Source organism: Pollachius pollachius (assembly GCF_949987615.1).
Source record: "Pollachius pollachius genome assembly, chromosome: 10".
NCBI classification, from domain to species: Eukaryota; Metazoa; Chordata; class Actinopteri; order Gadiformes; family Gadidae; genus Pollachius; species Pollachius pollachius.
Window position 1 is genome coordinate 12,157,671 of NC_136943.1, and position 21,668 is coordinate 12,179,338.

The 21,668-nt window shown below is 42.9% G+C and overlaps 2 protein-coding genes across 2 annotated transcripts; both read left to right on the top strand.

Annotated features, from left to right (window-relative positions):
- The first annotated feature begins 312 nt into the window (after positions 1–312).
- On the top strand, positions 313–2,706 carry foxi3b (forkhead box I3b). Its single transcript, XM_079745240.1, has 2 exons — positions 313–1,156; positions 1,374–2,706. The coding sequence occupies exons 1-2, from the start codon at positions 556–558 to the stop codon at positions 1,937–1,939; spliced, it is 1,167 nt and encodes a 388-aa protein (XP_079601366.1). The 5' UTR covers positions 313–555; the 3' UTR covers positions 1,940–2,706.
- A 15,659-nt stretch (positions 2,707–18,365) lies between these two features.
- Positions 18,366–21,334, top strand: gabrp (gamma-aminobutyric acid type A receptor subunit pi; the record flags this gene model as incomplete). Its single annotated transcript, XM_079744326.1, has 8 exons — positions 18,366–18,471; positions 18,607–18,674; positions 18,883–19,106; positions 19,457–19,539; positions 19,863–20,000; positions 20,159–20,311; positions 20,511–20,704; positions 20,960–21,334. 8 exons carry the CDS (start codon positions 18,366–18,368, stop codon positions 21,332–21,334), a joined length of 1,341 nt encoding a protein of 446 aa, XP_079600452.1.
- Between the last annotated feature and the right edge of the window lie 334 nt (positions 21,335–21,668).

The following is a 21,668-nucleotide window of genomic DNA, read 5'->3' on the forward strand; positions in this document are numbered from 1 at the left end:
TAGTCATGGACAATGGATATCTAGGAGTATGGAATCCTCGTCTATATTTATAATTGTATGTAGGTACATGATGTTAGTGTATTATCAAACTATTTCCACCTCAATATTTACTTCAGAAAGGGTAAGAGTAATAATGGAAAATTTCGTAATTAAAAGTGACTAAAATGAGGAACTTGCTGACAAAGAAAAAAAAGAAAGAAAAAAAAAGACTTGCTAACCTGAGGAAACAACCAATCAAATGAGTCAGGGGGTGTTTCATGGGAAAGAGATAAAGCAGGTGTGACAGGTGACCTTTCAGACATAAAGCAACGACAAAGAGGCAACACATTTCAAGGGAGCCAGAGAGCTTGAGGAGATTAGTGAGCTCTGTAAACGCCGTAGCCGAGAAGATAGGCTACTTTTAAACATTGCACAGAAGACTTTCTCAGACCTTCCTTTTGGATCAGAAAAAAAGGAGACTTCTATAATTCAAGGCATTAGAGATTGAAACACAAACACAGGACCACCAAGGGTAAAGTAAAAAAAAAAGAAGTGGCGGGTGCAAACTCTATCTTGATGTCTTCATTCGAGACCCAGGGACAATCTCCCCCGCGTTGTGGCCCCCAGTTCCCAAACCTGGGCCAGGAGCCTCCAGAACTCAGCATGTACAGTGACTGCTACTACCCTCCTCCCTCACTGCCGAGCCCTCAGCGCACCACCCCTTCCTCCTACGACCTCGGCGACTATGCCACGTCTTCCCCAAACCCTTACCTTTGGTTCAACGGCCCCGGGATCAACACAACGCCTTACCTGGCCGCCACTGGCCCGCCGGGGAACCCCGGGCCCCCGTTTGTGCCTCAACACTACGGCATGCAGCGGCCCTACCTGGGCCCCAACGGGGCTGGAGGCCCGGGAGGGGAGCTGAGCTGGTTCTCCCTGCCTTCTCAAGAGGACCTGATGAAGCTGGTCCGACCGCCGTACTCCTACTCTGCTCTGATCGCCATGGCCATCCACGGCGCGCCGGACAGGAGGCTGACGCTGAGTCAGATCTACCAGTACGTGGCTGACAACTTCCCCTTCTACAACAAGAGCAAGGCAGGCTGGCAGAACTCAATCAGACACAACCTGTCCCTCAACGACTGCTTCAAGAAGGTGCCGAGAGATGAGGATGATCCAGGTAATAACTCTTTAAACTCAATAAAGATGGTTTATTACAATTAATATTTATATTCATTTTTATTCAACAAATGTCTTTTAATTGACAATGCAATTCACATGTGTATTCCCAATAAGTGTCCATGTATGTCCTTCTCCGGTACATGTCTGTTATTTTACATCAGATGTGCCATGTTTGTTTGATCTAATCCAATGTTGATGCTCTTCTGATATCACAGGCAAAGGCAACTACTGGACACTGGACCCCAACTGTGAAAAGATGTTTGACAATGGAAATTTCCGTCGCAAGAGGAAGAGGAAATCAGACACTCTCTCAGCCGAGGGGGGCTCAGGGGTGTCTGAGTCGGTTGACAGCGGGCGAGACAGCCCCAAACATTCCGGAAACTCTTCTCTTGATATGTCCGACAGCCCAGACAGAATCCCTTCCCCTTCGTCCTCAGGCCCCACACCGTGTTTGAGCAGCTTCCTGTCAGAGATGTCGGGGGTCTCCGCCATGGCGGTCAATGAGCTGGGGGGGGACGGTCTCCCCCGGCCGCTGCAGCTCAACCTGTCCATGGAGGTGCCTCATAGGGCAACGTCGTCCGGGGTCTTTGGTAGCTACTCTCCCGGCTCAGGGCCATCGGAGTGGGCATCCGCGCTGCCAGTGCCCCCTGCACTATCGTCCTCACCCACTCACTCTTCCCTCGGGTACAGCAGTCCCATCCTCAGTCAGTTCAATGGGCATTTCTACCCGGGGCTGGGTTCAGCGGGAATCCTCTACCCACGCGAGGGCACAGAGGTTTGAGAAGACATGGAGCAGGAATATCGGGTTATTGGAGCGACTTCGATTAACCATTGACTCTCTTGATTATTCACCTTTAGGTAAATTGTGTTGTAGGCATTTAACCAGGAGAAACAAATGCATGTTTAGCAGATGAAAAAAACGCACACATTGGGCAAACATTTTTGTCTTGTTTGTGTGTCAGGTTGTGTTTTTTTGCGCTGACTGAGACAGTTGAGTTCACTATAGCGTGAGACAGCAGGGTGTGAACCTTGTGTTTCCCATAGGAAAGGCTGAATCAGCTTCTCAACCATACAAAGGACACACTCAAAAATCCCAGGCAACCTCATTATCTGGTCTTGAATCAGCTTTTTTATTCTGACACAAGCTTGTTTGCTATCAGATCTGACTCATAATTAACCCGATCTTCGATCAGTGCTCTTGCTGACCTTGTACCATTCCAACGTTCCTGCTCTCTGCTTTTGATCTAGCATGAAGATCTTATTCAACACCTATGGAAAAATGTAGGCATGATTGCAAGGTAGTTAACATGATACGACCAACAAGGAAAACATGTCATGGCTACCAATCACTAATTTGATATGCAATCAATACATGATATACAATCTAACGATGTTATTGAAAAACCTGATGGATTTTGTCTGTAAATATGTGTTTTGTAACATTGACTACACATTTATATTGTTGGATTTGGGGGTGATTTACTTGCACAAAATGGCAAAGTATTGTATACACTGTGTTTTTGATATTATTAAAAACAAAATTGGAACTCGAAAGCTTTGATTTCATTTTTATTTTGCATAGTATCAATATCATTTAAGGACTGATAGATGGAACTCAGCTACATTTATACACAGACATACGTGAAAAACACACACCCCCACTCACACAAACAATTAAAGAAATTTAATTGACAAGAAAACTGTGGAGAATGGGTAGAACCTGTATAACAGTCCGAGTAACCCGAGCCTTCTGTGATCGATGGTTAACTGCTTCTGCTAAACGATGAGGATCCCCATTCTCAAACTGGCTCCCAACAAGTCCTTTCACCAAGACTATGCCACCACCACCTCTATACTCATATTGCTAACTCAGATAAGACATTGAATAAAGAGAGACAACTGTAAGATGGAAAACCTCAATACATAGGGAAAAGGGAAGGTGTTGCTGTGAATACTGTATTGTTAAATGGTGTTGATTGCCATCCATGACTACTTTCAAATAAATGGGCAAAGGAATGATTGACTGTGATTAACATTGCATGCTTGGTTGCCTATACATATACCTTCTTCAACCAACATCAATACATGTCTTAATTGTTATTTTTTTGTTAACAAACTGAATTGTCAATTCCTTGGAAAAACGTTATATTCTATATTAAATCCTTTCATAATTACACAAATGCATTCAGTATACATACTAAAATCACTATTGCATAATATTATTATTTGTATGCTGAATGTTTTTCTTCCTAGTATCAAAAGAGCCGTGAAAGTAAGCCTGTAAGTCACTTTTGGTTTTCCGTACCCTCAAGTGCTTTGAAACAGCCAAAAGCAAAGTATGTTGTAACCAGTGTTGGGAAAGTTCACTTTCTACGTGAACTAGTTCAAAGTTCAGTTCACAAATTTTAAAATGAACTACTTCAATTAAACGTTCATAATTCAAAATTTTGAACTAAGTTCACAATTCCCAAAAATGAACTAGTTCATAGTTCTTTTTTTCAATATGTTGCTGTGAGCTATTCGTTTTTTCCGGTATTTTGAACATTGAGCCCCCTTTGTGGTTTGTCTAGAATGAAGTAGAGTGGTTGAATCAAGTATCGTAGCGAAATACAGTTTCTATCGTGTTTTATTTTACATTTAGCGCATTTTGTAAATCCCATTGATTTCTGTTGGAAGACTCATTGCTCGTTGGTCGGAAACGGAAAGGGGGTGTGTTCACGTTTGGTTGTAGTCTTTTCGCTTGGTTCTAGCCCTACTGATGAGACGGAGAACCGAGCGAAAAGACTACAACCAAACGTGAACAGCCCCCCTTTCCGTTTCCGGCCAACAAGCAATGATACTATGAGGTATTCTAGTCCGCTGAACTATGAGCCAGAGAGCTAACATTATGGATTGTACATATTTATAATTCGAAATTCGTCTCAGCCTTTATACCACAGATACTCTAGCGTCTATAGCATATAACCGCGTTCTCTGATTACAGTTTAATTAATTTTCCACAATTTAACAGGTCTCGTTTTGAAGAATAATCACCGCGCCATTCGTTTCGATGGGAATCGCGCCGGTCTATACTTTTAAAATAAAGTGTACACATTTATAATTTGAAATTCGTCCCAGCCTTTATACGACAGATACTATAGGGTCTATAGCATATAACCGCCTTTTCTGATTACAGTTTAATGTAACAGTAAGCTGGCAACACCGCAACTGCAAATTAACCACACAGATTACCATGGCAACAGGTCAAACAACACGGCAATCTGCGTGATCATCCGCTGTGTTGATAAACAAATAACCCCCATATTGAACGAAGTTAAACCAAGTGAGCGTGCCGTTCACCGACACCAGAATGAACGAGTTCACGGTAACGTTCAGCAGGCAGTAATACAGTACGTTCAGATCACGTTCGCCCAAAATATGAACGAGTTCAAGAACTATCGTTCAATGGTGGTGCACCTCATGTTTGTCTTTTTTTGCCAACAGTTACCAGTTAGAAGATTTTTTTTTCACAAAGAGTGAAGTCACCACTTCAGTCCATAGCATGTAAAGTGGATTTGTGTAGTTTACTTTAATTTGGTTTCAGATATAAATTGTATATCGGTTGTTATTTTTGCTCTCTGAAGAGAGTAAACCTAAACCTTTGATAGATGTCGATACCCTTAGGCCTTTATTTACCCTGAAACAGAGGCAGCATGACAGAAGTTTACTGAAAACAAGGTGGAAAGACCACACTAATCCACCTAGCTGCCATAGACACACATACACACAAAAACAGTAATGTGCACTGAAAACCAGTGACTATACACACATACACACATGAGACACACACAACACACAGACACACACACACACACACACCAATATTTGTCTGATGCATGAAATTAGTTTAAGTTGAATTTAACATTCTTGATAATCTGTGGAATTACTTGGGGGTTGGAGGGAAAGAGGGCAACCTTTCAACATTTGCATAACTGAATTATCCAAATCGTTGATGATTTTGCAAATTATATTCCTAAGATCCTGCTGTCTTGCTTTCTAATTTAACTGTGTGAAAGGCCTTGCCTTCTGGTCATATTGTAAACCTTAGAAGTCAAATCAATCAACAAATTGAGGTGGTGCCAAATGTCCATGCAAATAACTTTTCTCTTTACTGACTTTACCCTCGCAAAATGTATCAGTTGTGGGTTCCCGCACAAGTGGCATCAAGGATGTTATCTCTAAAAGATAATCTCATTAAGGCAGAAATAGTACCAGAGCACAAGGTGAGCAAAGATAGAAAGAAAGAAAGAAAGAGATGAGGCAAGAAGAAAAAACAGAAGTTTTTCTTTATAAGAGTGAGAAGTAAACAAAGATCAGGGAAGATATTGATATACATTCATGAATGAAGATTGTTCAGAAAGATTTCCTTACACTTTGTTTTTTATTGAGGTTGGATCCCCACCAAAGAAGAATCTGCCAAGAGAAACACGGCTGGTCTGAGGTCTCTAACACCGCATGAACATCACAGATAACCTGCTACCATCTATTCAGTCACTTTCAAATTGATGCAAATGTGTGACCGTTAATCACTCTGGGGAAGGGAAAGATGGGGTCCGATGGAGATAGCTAACGGTGAAATGGAGGGAAATTACTCAGGTAAAGTCTACACAAATAATGTGATACTGTCATCGTCCCAACATTTCTTTCATGGGATTCTCCCTCATTTTCCCCCTTGTTCTTTGTTTTTAATACTGGGTATTTGAATAAGAAGTTGATGCGTCATTTCTTTAACATTTTTTGTCAGTACAAGGTTTTCATAGAGTCAAGAGCAAATTATGTGCTGCATAAATTCATGAATGCATTAGCTTTGCTGTATTTAAACAGAGCCCAAAATGATCAGTCAGAATGGAGCATTATCACAAAACAGAATGATGAAATTAAAATCTATAAATCCTCCACCTTCCTCGTGGCTCCACACACCTGCCTGTAAGTACACACACGCACACACAGACAGGTGTGTCTATGGGCAGAAATTTGTTCAACACAGGGTATGCCTGTGCATGTGTTGATAATGTAAACTCATACTCAAGTGTTGTGTCTGGGGTGTGTTTGTGTGGGTGTTCATGTAGGGGGGAGGGGATGAGTCCTGAAATAATAATGAACCTTGCTTGATTTGTTATGGAAGGAATATGTGAGAGTGTGTGTGTGACAGCAGACTAAAGTGCCAACCTTTCGTTTTTAAGAATGTTTAATTGGGAAAAAAAAATGTAAATTACCCCAAAACACACACACAGAAGAGAAAGGGTCCATATACCCAGAATAGGACACAATTGCACAATGACACGTAAGCTCAAGGACAGACACACACGCACGCACGCACACAAGACGGACGCAAACGTCCTGTATTGACCAAAACAGAGTGCTCCTGGGCTGTTTAGTAAACGGTAGGAAAAGGGTCGCCACAGCCCCATGCTCCAGGTAAAACCTGGGCCCACGCAGCCGTCCCCTCTGTTATGGGTAAACACGCTGACACACTCCCGACACACGCACACAGCTGATGGACAGGATGAGCTGATGTCCTCAAATCAGCAGCCCCGTACACCCATCACTCCCAACGTCGTAATTCTCTTCAGTGTCCTTCTGGTTTTAGAGGTCAGAAGAATAATAAGGTAAATCCTGCCATTTTTCACGAAAGTGTAAAGACTTTAATTCAACGTCTCCTCACATGGAATTCATATTTAACGCACACCAGTTCAGATCAGATCCCCTTTTTGGTAAAGGAACAAAAATCGATTCACCGCATAAAATCAAAAGCAGCAGAAGGAACAAGCAGCCCTGTTTTCTTCAGGTCACTTAGACATTCAGTCAGCTGGATTGTTGAACAATCCAGCTAAATTAAATCAGGGAAAATCGCCCTCTGTCCAAATTTCCTTTGAATCCGTCAAGGGATCTCTCCAGTATAAAACAAAAGTCCCTTCATCTCCCGAATTTCCTCTTGTCAAACTCATACAAAAGGAATAAGGCAGTGACTGATCTGCTTGTACCGAGCATGGCTTATATACACGATTTGGAAGAAGTTTAAAGACAAACACAACGTTGGGAGACCTTGTGTACATATGAATCACGACTATTGCACCCTAAAATATTTGCCATGTCAACATGAAGTAAACATGGCCATTTCAGCAGGGCCAGGGAGAGGGAGGGTGATAGGGAGAGAGATGGCCATAATGTAAATATTGTATAATAAAATCTTTAAATGAATAATATTCCTTAACCTTTGAAGTATTAGGCCTATTTGTATTGCAACAATCAATCTACTTATCTATCAATCTTTTTAACCTTCATCAACGCTTCAGACAAGTTACAAAACCACAATGTTGTATTACCTTAAAAACCTTTTCAATGACAACTCAACTAATAATAGGTTATTACTGCACGTGTGCTTTGACTGTTAAACAAATAAGACAGACCAATGAGACAGAACAGTGTTAATCTTTCAGTTTGTGGAAATTCCACCAGGTGCAACGGGAGGGCAAGGCAGGGCTGCCAAGGTAAATGGGCCCACCTAGTGGTGATATGTGGCATTAAACATCAAATATCTATTAATGATTATGTCTTTTATTTCTGTCTTGAGCAGCCTTACCCAAACGTAAGATTTGGGTAACGCCAATTGGCAAGGCAGAATTGCTATGATATGTGCATTGTTTCCTAATTAAAATAGAAAAACATTATATTCAACATTTTTTGCCAAAGGGATGAGAATTAGAAGGAGAGTACATTTTTTATGTGGCGAGAAATGTTACATTACACAATTTAAGGCACTGTATACCTTATCAGACTTAAATGACTGGACTCTTATTGGCACATTCACTCCAAAGATCCCCTCTCCATGTGGATGGAGTGTATCGATCTGTCATTGGTGAATGATTGTTTGAATGATTAATTGAGCCAGAGAGTAAGTTTTAATAAAAAAAATAATTGTTAAGGTTTGATCTATATCTATCTATCTATCTATCTATCTATCTATCTATCTATCTATCTATCTATCTATATATATATCTATGTGTGTAACAGGGGGGTTAGGAAGAACCCAAGTGCACAGACTGACAATGGTGACAGGGCAGAGTAAACGGGGACAGGCAAGAGTTCGGGGACCGGCAGGCAATCAGGTAGACTGGGGGTACCGTTGGAGGGCAGGTAGTCGGGCAGGCGAGGGGTCGGTATCAGGAGGGCAGACAGGCCGGCAGGGACTCGACAACAGGCTGGTGGTCAGACAGGCAAGGGTTCTGGAACAGGCAGGATCAGCGTTGGAGAAACAGTTCAGGAGTTGCGGGAAAGCTCTGTGAGTATCGAGAGACAATCTGGCAGAGATTGAGTTGAGAGAGAGGACTTATATAGAGGGAGCACAGGTGAAGGTGGTTGAGCTAATTAGGTGAGATCAGCTTGGCAGGCAGGTGAACGGGAAAATCAGGAGCGGACCATGACACACATATATATATTTATATATATATATATATATATATATATATATATACACACTACCGTTCAAAAGTTTGTGGCCACTTAGAAATGTCCGTTTTTTTTCATAGAAGATATCATTAAATTAATCAGCCATACAGTTGTTAATCAGCCATACATTGTTAATGTGGTAAATGATGAAATGATGAAGTGTACAGAGGCCCATTTCCAGCCATCATCACTCCTGTGTTCTAATGGTACATTGTTTGGCTAATTGTTTTAAAAGGCTAAATGATGATTAGAAAACCCTTGCGCAATTATGTTAGCACAGCTGAAAACTGTCGAATAAAAGTTTTCATGGAATTTTTATATATATATATATATATACACAACATCCTAGGACTGCTGCTGAACATCTCAGCTGGGGTTGGAGCCCAGTGGCCAAGACGATAAGCAGCCCTGACACATCACATCATCATGAATTTCAAGTGGGACCAGGTAAGGGCCAGAGGAGACTGGACAACCTCCGGGGATAGGAGGTCATTCTGGCAAGAAACACTGTGCTGAGTGGTGAAGATAGAGAGTTTGAGGAGAGAGACAGAGACAGAGAGGGAGACAGAGAGAGGGGAGCTGTGTGATCAACACCGAGACTAATGCTGTGTGGAGAGAGACCTGTGTACACAGTGTATGTGACAGGGTATATGTTCATCAATCACCAAATAAACTAGTCGCGATTGCATTTCCTTAGTGAGAGATAACACTGCAGAGCAGAGCTGTGAGGGTCCCTCCCAACATATTGTGGGATATCGACTGGGGGAACTGGTTAGAAAGGTTGTTGAAACACAGCCTCCGACAGGGACTAAAAGTAATGGACCTCGACATGCCCAGGAAGTGGTCATGGTGAAGTGCATTTGTGTGTGTGTGCGTGTGTGTGTGTGTGTGTTTGTGTGAGCATTCATGCGTGCATGTACGTGTGCATGTGCTTATTTGTGCATGGATGTGTGCGACGCCGGTGGGGTGTTTAAAATACTTTCACCCTTCACAGGGTAGAATACTTTTCTACCCTGGAAGCGGTTGCCAGGGTACTGCTGGTTTCCACGACAGTCCCATGGGATGTAGGAGGTAAACAAAGAGCAGTAACACGTATCCATCGGGTCTGATGAAAATAGAAGCCCCAAATTAAGTCTGGCTTTTATTTAATAAAGCAAAGATGGAGAGCTATGCAAGTGAGGATGAGAGAGAAATATCTGCATATACAATATATATATATATATATATATATATATATATATATATATATATATATATATATATATATATATATATATATACATATATATATATACATATATATGTGTGTATAATGTATATTATTAAGATATATATATGAGAGAGAGAGAGAGAGAGAGAGAGACAGATAGACAGACAGAAATAGAGAGAGACATAGACATTGACAGAGGAAGATACAGGGAGATGGTCTAATTTCTCTATGCAGCAGTCTGCTGCTAAGTGCCTTAATGTCTGAGCAGTATGTGTATGTGTGTGTGTGTATGTCTGTGTGTGTGTGTGTGTGTGTGTGTGTGTGTGTGTGTGTGTGTGTGTGTGTGTGTGTGTGTGTGTGTGTGTGTGTGTGTTACATTTAATAATAACGGTAAAGAATTAAGAAAAGGCAAAATAAAGAATATCTATTTTTCATATCCAAGCTTTTCTAGTCTTTTTGGACCATATGATTTTGAAATACTGGAGACAATGGACTACAGGTTTTTTTTCATCTCTGTTTTGTTTGATTTTGCACAGAATACAGGAATTTATGAAGCAATTCATGACTTCCTCATTTTTAGGGTGCATTGGGGTAGCGCTGAAGGGATCCGAGATTGCCTGACTGACATTTGCAATCATGAGAATCAATCACTCTTAGGTTGGGAGATACAAGGAGCCTGTAATAACACATGTATCCACCCACCTAACGAGTAGGCCCTTTGTTCCAATGAAGACATCAATTGTTTTACAAAACCAGTTCATACCAGCCACAGTTTTGACGTTGAACTATTGATGGCCACTAGACTGGGTACCCCCAGCCCATTCTGCCGGTGGTTGCGGGTCCCTTTTTTTGGGCGGCAAGGCCCTTGCCACCCAAAATTACGTGTGCACGGCCCTGTAGTTTACCAAGCAAAACGATCGGTTTGCTTTCCCACTGGAGAGGTAGTTTTCCCCCTTTTGCGCTTCTGGACTGACATCCACAGAAAAGATTAATGGCATGCTTATTAAAATCCAATTCTAAGTTGTTTCCCACACATCAGTACTGCGTTTAGCTGCGTATGCCATTCGTTTAACTCCCCAAGGGGAATAGGGTTTAATGTGACGTGGATGAGTAATGAGGCATGATTGTATGGTGAGATAACCATGGAAATGTCATGCAAATTTGTGCCCTACATCTTCTTTAACAATTCCAGTCTAATAGCCATGGAGTTGAGGCGTTATGTAGGATTATCTGTAGCATTCAATTAAACATTGCAAACGGCAATCTCACAGCTCTGTCTGCAAAGCATTGGCTCCCTCCAAGCCGCAGTACAACGCACTGTCCAGTGAACCCTTATCACAGCACTATTAGAAGCAGGAGCATATTTACAATCGGTTGTCTCTATCAACGGAAGCAAGCGTTTTAACATTTTTAGTAAGAAAATAATTTGGTTGGGGGGCTTAAAAGGCTCTGAACCAGATGGATGATAGCTACAAGAAAACTGAGTTAGTGAAGGAGAGAGATGGGGGTGAGAGAGGGTGAGAGAAACTAAAAGGGGAAAAGCAGCTAACAGCCCTCTAGATATTCCCAAAGGTTAGGTGCAAAATTCAGTGTCTCATTTGACCCTACTGCAGCCAGTGCTTTTTGCTTGTTCTATTTATTTTCATTCAGTTCTGACTGATAGAAACGGCTGTATCTTAAATCTGTATTTTTTGTCGATCACTTACGTTATGTGTGTGTCTCGTCCAAAATACAGGAGAAACCAACTAAACTGACATTAGACATGTTAAATGTTGGATCAGTTTGTTTTTATTATCAGTTCCCACTACATCCATCCATTAAAATAAAGAATACAGAATATTAACCAGATTTACTATTAATAAATATGCTGAAGTACGATAACTAAATACAACATACAATAAGTGCAAAAAATTAAGTGCGTACATCAAGTGCCAGGACGTACAACATACAACAAGTTATATTTAAATTAAACAGCAGAGAGAGAGAGAGAGAGAGAGAGAGAGAGAGAGAGAGAGAGAGAGAGAGAGAGAGAGAGAGAGAGAGAGACCTGTCTAGTTTAGATATAGCTTTAGATTGGTTTGTAATGGAAAAACAAATGCAGATGGAAACAAGACATTTTTTAGATGGATGGATGCAATAGACAGAGATGGATGGAAGCTTAAATAACTGGTGGACAGATGGACGGGCAGTTGTCTGGATACTATATGCTATGAATAGATGGATATAGACAGTATATAAATAGGAAGCAGATATCCTGTTTAAATTGTATGTGTGTTTGTGTGTGTGTGTGTGTGTGTGGGGGGGGGGGGGGTACAGAAAGGCTCAGAAAGAAAAGCAGTCTAATGAAGAAGTAGAACTAATGGATAGAACTAGTTACCCCCCCCCCCCCCCCCGGGTTTAGGAGAGACAATTATTTTTAATGGGGGCCAGAGCCTGTTTTCTATAAGAGCTACGAAGATCATCCCACTGACACATGCACACACTGAATTGACAAGCGTTTTAAAATTGGTTTGGGGCACTATTGATTTGCTCCAGTTTGACATTTACACAATCTCAGACATCTAAGCCTTTTGAGCTTATGTTTCACACCAGCTAACATACACACACACACTTCAGCAATATATAAAAATTTTATATTTTATATATATATTTATATATATACATACTGTTCACATAGCACCTTTTGTGCAAAACAGCGAAACACATGAACTGATGATCTAAATAAAATACATTAATTTGAAAGGTAGATTGAAACAGGTTTAAAGAGAACCTGAATGGACTAGAGAAAGAAACTGGCAAGATAACTCAAGAGCGCAGTTGAAATGCTAATGGGAAACAAAGTGGACTGGGGAGAAAATGTGAATTAACATACGGCCACAGCCAGAATGTGCAAATGCTTGCTGGCCAGAAGGTGTTTAAAAATCCGATCGGGGTTCATAGTGTTTCCCTGGCCTGACCCACCTGTTGAGGTATTTTTGGCCAAAGAAAAACGGAATATTTAGTGCAGCGAGCACCAGGTTGGCGCTATAGTGGATAAGGTGTGATACATCCCCCTGTTCACTATGCAAAACACTATTTGAGGAAAAGTGAAAGATGACCATTTCCCAAAAGTGTCATTATTTCTACATATATATTCTTCACTACAGTAAACCTCTTTTCAGTCTTCACAACAAACCTAACCCGATTATGGACCGCGACTCACTGGTTTAGACTGAGCCGAATGGAGACATGTGTGAGAGATCCACCCCGTGTCCACTGCAGCTAGTTATGTTATCAAAATCACCCATGTGTTATTACTATTCCTCAACAGTTCCATACAATGGAGCATCCTGGGTCACCTCCTGTCATCCCACCCTACATCGGACCACACCTCCTCCCCCCGGAGGGGGCCTCAGAAATCATCTCCGTGAACAGTGCTGATGACAGCCAGGAACATCAGAGTGACACTGGCCCTTTAGAGGAACTGGAACCTAATGCATTGTGACCGTATGTCAGTGGATCTTGACTTAAGATAAAAGTCCAAAAATACCTAGATTCAGAAAAGTGTTTTTATGATTCAACGGACCACCCATTACTTTAGCAAAGAAATCTTGAAAAGAAATATTTGAAGCTTCAGAACTGGGTTGAACTAGACCGCCTACACAAGGGGCTCCCACCTGTAATGTTTTTTATCTTTCCTCTCCTTTCCTCTCTACCCGTCGAAAGAGAGTCTGTTCAACACCCTCATCAGATGTTATCCGGCGGCGTGGTTGTCCTTGACTTGTCTATTTATCACACCTGCTTGGGTTCTAGCAAGTGTGCGTCACAGGTCCCAGGGACGGGGAGGTGAGATCCTACAACTGGAGGGGAAACGCGGCTGAATGGCCAGCGGCAGGCGAACGGTGATTCAGATGCCATGTGACCTTGCTATTGAAACACGGGGCGAAAGGTTTACTCCTGCACGACTGCATGTCTCATCCACCTGAAGATTAAAAGAAACGAACAGCAATTGAAAACGTCTTGAGCTTGAGACATTTGAGCTTTCAGCGATGCCACCTGTCAGCCAATGATGCTCATTTTTGTTACATGCCCAAAATGATGATGCCCCGCATCAACATCATCAAGACGATGCATGCTATTGACAAGGGGTTGACAAGGGGACATCAGGTCCAGCACGGGGGTAGTTGCGGTTCCAAGTGTGCACAGGGGAAATTGAGATGCATTATCCCCCCTGCTCTTATTGGGACTGGATTCACGACACAAACAAACCATGGCTGTGGGGATTGCAGTTGATTGAGTGTGGAGGAAGGAGTGTGAAATTGCCTTTTCTTTAGGAGACCAACATACGCATGAATAAATAAAAGCAGGGGGGAAAAAAAGGGCTACCGATATAATAGGATTGCTGTGGTCCTTATCTAGCCTCTGTAATGCAGAGGAACCGTGGGACATTTTGAGAGAGACAGAGTCAGAGTAACACAAAGAAAGAAGGAGATACAGAGGGAGAGTGTGAGAGAGAGGGAGAGGGATACAGAGAGAGAGAGAGAGAGACAGAGAGACAGAGAGAGAGACAGAGACAGAGAGACAGAGAGAGAGACAGAGACAGAGAGAGCAAGAAGGAGAGCAAAGGAGAGAAAGAGATTGAAAAAAGGAGAGCGAGAGACAGATAGACAGAGAGAGATAGAGAGAGAAGCAGAGAGAGAAACATAGAAAGAGAGAAAGAGACAGCAATATATGAACCGGGGGAACAGAGCTAAGAAGTGAGAGGATGAAAGGGATACAATGAGATGGTGGAAGAAGGCTCCCTGAAGACCTGAATAACTGTGATTTAGGTGTTTTTGTGTGCGTGCGTGTTTGTATTTTTTAATTAGAGACGGCAATCATAAGGGTAGGAGTTAAGATAGGTAGGATTATGAGAGAAGGTGTCTGATTAAAAAGGAACAATTATAAAGCAATACAGAGAGAGGGGGAGATGGGTAAGAGAGAAGGAGAATGTGGGGGGAGGGTGTGGATGGAAGAGAGAGACGGGGAGAGAAAGACAGAGAGAGTGAGAGCGAGAGTGACCGTGACAGTAAGAGAGAGAGAGAGAGAGGGGGGGAGAGAGGGGGGGAGAGAGAGAGAGGGGGGGGAGAGGGGGAGAGAGAGAGAGGGAGCTGCGCTGAATAGAGATTCATTCAGTGGCAGGAGAATGTGAGAGGTGCTTGGTACTTTAAGCAGAAAAGCCATTTACCTCGCCCACCATGACCAAATAGCATCAGTTTGCTTTGCAGGTGGTAAAACCTACAGGCATTGCATTGATTGGTGAGAACAGCAGCAACAACTTGAGCCACTGGAAAAGACCTGGAGAGCAAGAGAGGAGAGAAAAGAGGAGAACAGTGGATACAAAGAAAAGCAGAAGAACTCCTCAAGGGAGGACCTAAGAGGGAACGGGAAACCAGAAGATAGATACAGTCATATTTAACAGCAGGTAGGATTAAAAATGAATTAATCAGGTAGGATAAAACAATTACTTTAAGATGAATTAAAGCTTTAAACCCTTATTATAAAATGTATATTGGGAATGTAGAACCAGTGTGTGTCCTCTCACTAAATCAGTGATTTCTCTCCATTGGAAGATTGTTATCATTTAACATGTAATTATTCTGAGACAGAAACCCTGAGTTGTTGTCATATGGGAATTAAACATATTCAAAGTTTTATAAGCACGTCAAAGTGTTTTACGTATTACTCCTGTAATCAGGTAGGATAGAGCAAGGGGAAGAAGGGAGGGGGGTGATCAAAAGGAGGATTGGTGAATAGAGATGGTTATACACGATAACCACCTTGGATAATAAGCTAAGAATGAAAGGCAAGTGGCTTGTAAAGGGAGCAACAGATTATTTGTCAATCCTCAACAAACAACAACACAAACATAGCAACGAGCAGCCTAGTTAAAATGGGTGCTGCTTGTTGAAATATATCATGATTATACAACTGGAACTGAATAAACCTCCTATTAGTTTCTCAATGATATCCCATGGGAGGGTAAAACACCAGCAGTGTGACAATCCATCACATGTTATGTGGGAAAGTGTTTAAATAATGCATGAGCTTGGCAATCAATTGCAGAGCTGTGAGCTGGAGAATTGGTCTTCCATAAGGTTCAGCCAGTTCTGGAGCGCAAGCATGTCATTATGATAGAGTTGTTATTGGGATTATGGCTTCCAGAAATGGTCAATGCACTATATGTGTGACATGGATTAGGTTACATTTTACATTTACAATTAATCGTTTAGCAGATTTTTTTAGCAGGGGGTGTAGGAGAGGATGTGGACATGGAGAAATGATTGGAATACGCACACACACACACACACACACACACACACACACACACACACACACACACACACCCACACACACACACACACACACACACACACACACACACACACACACACACACACACACACACACACCATGCAGCTAACGAGATGTTTACGGAAGCAGGGAGTATAAGATTAGTAGAATTTAATGGCAGATATCAACTGGTGTACACATCAAGCTATGTGTAATACAACGGGGATTTGATGCTTTATATATAATTGTATGCTATAGCCATACGTAATGCAAAATTGTTACATGTCGCCACCTTGTGGACACTCTGGTAATACCCAAATTGCTGCTACTATAGATTATAGAGGTACATTCACTGACCATGTCCTTTGTCTCCCAGCTTGCACCGCTACCGTGATGTCTGTCCAGCCATTGACTCTAGTGGTCCTGTATCTGACAGTACAAAGGTAAGAGGTTCATATATATATATATATATATAATTGTTATTATGCATTATGTTTATGAAAGTAAAGGTCAAGCACAGACATACAGATTATGAGAGACTGCGGATCAGGGCTGCCACATTTTTAGAAAACTTGGGAGTGAGATTCGAGGAGAGCATTGTTTGGGGCTCTTTCGGGTAGCAACAGTATGCTGAAGACATTCCTTCAGCAATAAACATGAATATTTACAGCCGTTTCTCAAGGTTCATAACTTCTAATCCTCAACAACATACAAAAAGGAACACAAAAATACATGTTTAAGGCCACCAGAGGCCACAATGACCGGACCTAAAGAGGCCGCTGTCCCACAGGACTTAATAAATAAAAATATATAAATTATGAATGTGAATCGAATGAAGGTTATGTTCAAGTAACCCACATTCACTATTGGTTAAAGTTGAAATTGGACTCATAGGCCTACCGTTTTTTTTATATGTATTTTATTGGGTCCCAGTTTGAAAGGGGAGGGGGGAAATATAGATTATTGCACCAGGACCCTTAAAGGAAAACATTGCCATTTTTTAAAATGTTTTTGTCTAAGGGATTTATGTCGATTTTTTTTTTTTTTTAAATGGGGCTAGTCACAACGAGTCAAATTAATCTGTGACATTGACGCGGCGCTTTGTCCCAAGGGAGCCTGACCGTCTGGATTACCGATGCAGCCTTCTCACTCAATGCTAGACCAATTTCTAAAAGTGTTCTCCTCATAAGTAGGCTACCTTATCTCCAAAATGATCGGAAAATAAGGTCCAGGTCCATAACCTATTAACACCCCTGTGAACTTGTCAAATTTGATGACGATTAAAGGCAATTGACGAGGCCCGCGTTATTTATCGTCCATAACTACTGTGGACCGATCGGGAAACTAGGAAGACTTAAAGTCACAGTGCTACTGCCACGACGCTGTAGCACTTTATCATTTATAACCCTACAATGTTGGGTTATAAATCTCTACTCTAGCCAGCAACTTAACCTAATTGTTTTGCTGCGTGGACCAAATTGCAAGGAGCGAGATTCCTCAGAATGCTTTGCAGTATCTGCCCAAAAGTCAAGTCACAGTCGGAACATTCAGACTAGAGCTTGCCGACGTTCGTTGTATGGCGCTACCTGCAGATGTTCTGCAGTCTCCTCTCCATCAATGTGTGGGCAGGCACACCCCTGATATTGTTCCTCTCATAATGCGTAAGCATGGTAGGCTCTAAATTGTCATACATTGTATTGCTAGCTGTTGCCAAATGGTGGGGCAAAGACGGTATTAGTCTAGCATCCGAGGTGTAAGTGCTCACCAGATGCTCACATATAACAAAGACTCAATAATTTATTATCTTGGAGCGTCTAGACAACTGCAATAATTGATTAGATACCACTCAAGAACTGCGTTCCTTCCCAGACGTCATATGTTCACGCCCACTCCCTCCAGGCATTATCAAATGAAGGTAGGTCATTCCAGCGCCTAGAAGAATGAATGCTGTAGGCCTACGTCATATTTCACTTGAAATACTAGTTTTGGAATTGTCACTTCAAACCTCCCCCAAAATAAGCATAGTAAAAATGATACTTTACTTTACCTTTTGACTTTTTATCTGTTTTCTAAGAAGACAATGGCCGTGACAGTCATGCCATATTTAACGCCTGCTGAACAAGGCAGTTGTAGCACACATGGCCCAACATAGGCCTATTCAATGCTCTTTCACCCTCTTTCACTGACCAGTGGGTGCATGTTTCCTGGGCAACACTGGGGAGAATGGAACGACTCCCAGCTCCATCCGACCATCCAGAAGCTGATGAAGGGATATAATAAATACCTCAGACCCAACTTTAATGGTGAGACCAAACCTGACGAGTCATCAGCAAAATGATACATACAGCATGGCCTATCTGGGCTTGTCTTGTCTTCTTGAAGAGCAATCTAGCTTGCCATATTAAGAAACCTGGAACTTATATCTCCGTTTTTGATAGAGGGGCCTGTGGAAATCGGAATGAGCCTGGACATCGCCAGCATAGATGCCATCTCAGAGATCAATATGGTAGGCCTACTTCCCAAATAACTCTTAATGAAAACTGAATAACTTAATTGAATAGGCCCATCCTAAAGAAAAATTAATAAAACAGTTAATAGGCGTAAAAGTGAAAAGGAATGTGTGTATTACCAGAAAAATGAATGAATGAATGAATGAATGTAAACAGACGAAGTGAACAGGGGATGTTTTCATTTCCACCGCCTTACCCACGCAGGACTACACCGCCACCATCTTCCTGCGGCAGCGGTGGCGGGATAGCCGGCTGGTGTTCCCCGGGAACGGGAACGAGAGCGTGAGCGTGGACGGGCGGCTGGTGACCCTGCTGTGGATCCCGGACACCTTCATCCCGGACTCCAAGCGCTCGTTCCTGCACGACGTCACTGTGGAGAACCGGCTGATCCGCATCTTCAGCAACGGCACCGTCCTCTACGCACTCCGGTAGGCCGCGGCCCCGGGCCCGTTTGACTCAGAGGGGTATGGGAGGTGCATCACGGGTTTCCCCCTGTTGTTGTATTTAAGAGCCTTTCTCTTATACAGAGAGTAAGTACGTTTGAAAGGAGAATGAAAACCAAAACGTTGTGAGTGCTGAAAGGAAAATAAATATTAAAGTATTTATGTCAAATTAGTTGACATTTTTGAGATAGTAGGCTTTTTTCTGTCTGTAAGACAAGAGTCACACATCTAAGCGTAATTACTCCGACCGCCACAGTACTCGTATTCTCTTACACTCTTACAACACTGTAACCCTATCATCACTATGTTGAGTTCAATATTTGAACCCTTCACAGCATCACGGCCACCATAGCCTGTAACATGGACCTGACCAAGTACCCCATGGACAGACAGGTGTGCACCCTGCAGCTGGAGAGCTGTGAGTAGCCTGGGGGTTTCATACCCACAACCCCTCATTCTGCTGATGGAAACAAACCCTCCATCACCATCATCCCTACCACCATCAGTCATTACCATCCTGGCATCAACTGGTTAGTGTAAGTATTGAACGGGGTTAAGGGAGTTAGCGTGGGGTAGGTGAAATGTAATGAATTAACCAAGAGTGTGTGTGTTTGTTTGTATGTGTTGCGTATGTCTTCCGGCGGGGGAGGTGCGGGAGATGTATTTGTACCTGTGCTGTGTCTTTCTGTGACTGTATTTTGGTTTCTTCCTGGGTGCGTTCGTTTCGCTGCATGTCCTCAGGGGGATACAACCTGCAGGACGTGGTGTTCTACTGGACCCGGGGCAATGATTCGGTCAAAGGCCTGGACACGCTGAGGTTGGCTCAGTACAGCATAGAGAGCTACTATACTTCAGTGTCTGAGGCTGTATACGAGACGGGTAAGATCCCCCCCTCCCTTCTCAAACAATATAAACTCTTCATCACCACATCATGAACGACCTTATGAACTTGAAACTAATGCCATTCATTTTTTATAGTTTTGCAGTGGTGTTGAACAAACCATAATTAATTTTTTTCTGTGTTACTTCTTTTCTAGGAAATTACCCCAAGCTGGTTCTGCACTTTGCTCTCCGTAGGAACGTCTTGTTCTTCATCCTGGAGACCTACGTTCCCTCCACCCTGCTGGTGGTTCTCTCCTGGGTATCCTTCTGGATCAGCCAGTCCTCGGTTCCGGCCAGAACCTGCATCGGTCTGTATAGCTACTCCCGTTCTTGTACTGCTTATTTTTTGGTACTGTGTTCGTTAATAGATCCAGGTCAACCATAAGAAAGCGATCAATGTCTTAACTACCATGAAGAAACAAACCAAACCAAAAAAAAACTCTGTCGACATGTGCGTCCCATCAGAAATGATCGCCCTATGAACCGTTGATCGGTCTGTATCTCCAGGCGTGACCACCGTCCTGACCATGACCACGCTGATGATGGGCGCTCGCACCTCTCTCCCCAACGCCAACTGCTTCATCAAGGCCATCGACGTGTACCTGGGCATCTGCTTCACCTTCATCTTCGGGGCTCTACTGGAGTACGCCTGCGCCCACTTCTGCACCATGCAGCACCAGACCCTGGAGGAACTGCAACGGGTGAGTCCTAACGCAGAGCCGGGCTGCCTTTCCCCATCGCCCACCATCCCAGAACGAGTGATGAAAGGTGGCCATTCAGTACAAACTGGGAGTAAATATTTGCCAATTTTCTTAGCTTTTGTTTTAGCTAATCGCCTTAATGGAATATTTAATTCCATTAAGTGTAAGCTTAATGCTTGGAATTGCATGGTTGATGGTGCTAGCATCACACTTGTTATCTCAGCACCACTCTCTCCCTGTCCCTCTGTCTGTCAGGATCTCCTGAGAGACTTTAAAGAATCGAACGGGAACGGATCCATCCTCCCGGCCCGCTGCATCCATCCCAAACAGCCGGTGGAGGTCGCCTCATGCGCTGATGAGGAAGACGAGAGGGAGGACAGGGGGCGAACTTGCCATCCTAAAGCAAAGAGCCCTGATGTCGCCTCCCACGAAACAGGGATAAGGGTCAGGAGGTCCGGCGGTTGCGTGGACGGTTGCTGCATGTCGTCGGTGAGGCAGGCCTCGCGCACGGTAGCGCACGTCTTCAGCGTGGAGAACCCGCACAATATCGACTGCCACTCGCGCTCAGTTTTCCCCCTGGCTTTCCTGTTCGTCAACGTGCTGTACTGGCTTTACTATCTCTTCCTCTGAGAGCGGAGGTCAGCGCTCTTCCTCTTCCTCCCATCAGGGTCTGGGCTGGAGGCGTGAGCCAGGAAAACAAGGAAGCTCTGTCGTTCATAACTGGTTTAAGACTCACTTTCTCCATATACAGATCTGCTTTGAGATTACTTTTTAGTTATTTATCTGTCTCATCTGTACATATGTGATGGTAGCGAAGTTTGGTCTATCGGGAATTTGCCAATTCTTTTTCTATTTTTCACGTATTTTAAGTTAATGTTCATTCGTTGTTTATGGCATGAAGGTTCACACACTCAAGGTGCGCTGGAGCAACGGCATGTCTACATCCACTCTCCACTTGTTTAAA

What these genes read in the sequence shown, in the direction of transcription:
- foxi3b (XM_079745240.1), top strand. Translation starts at nt 556, where the DNA reads ATGTCTTCATTCGAGACCCAGGGACAATCTCCCCCGCGTTGTGGCCCC. An exon ending in GAGAGATGAGGATGATCCAG is followed by an intron (nt 1,157 to 1,373) that starts GTAATAACTCTT and finishes CTGATATCACAG; the next exon opens with GCAAAGGCAACTACTGGACA.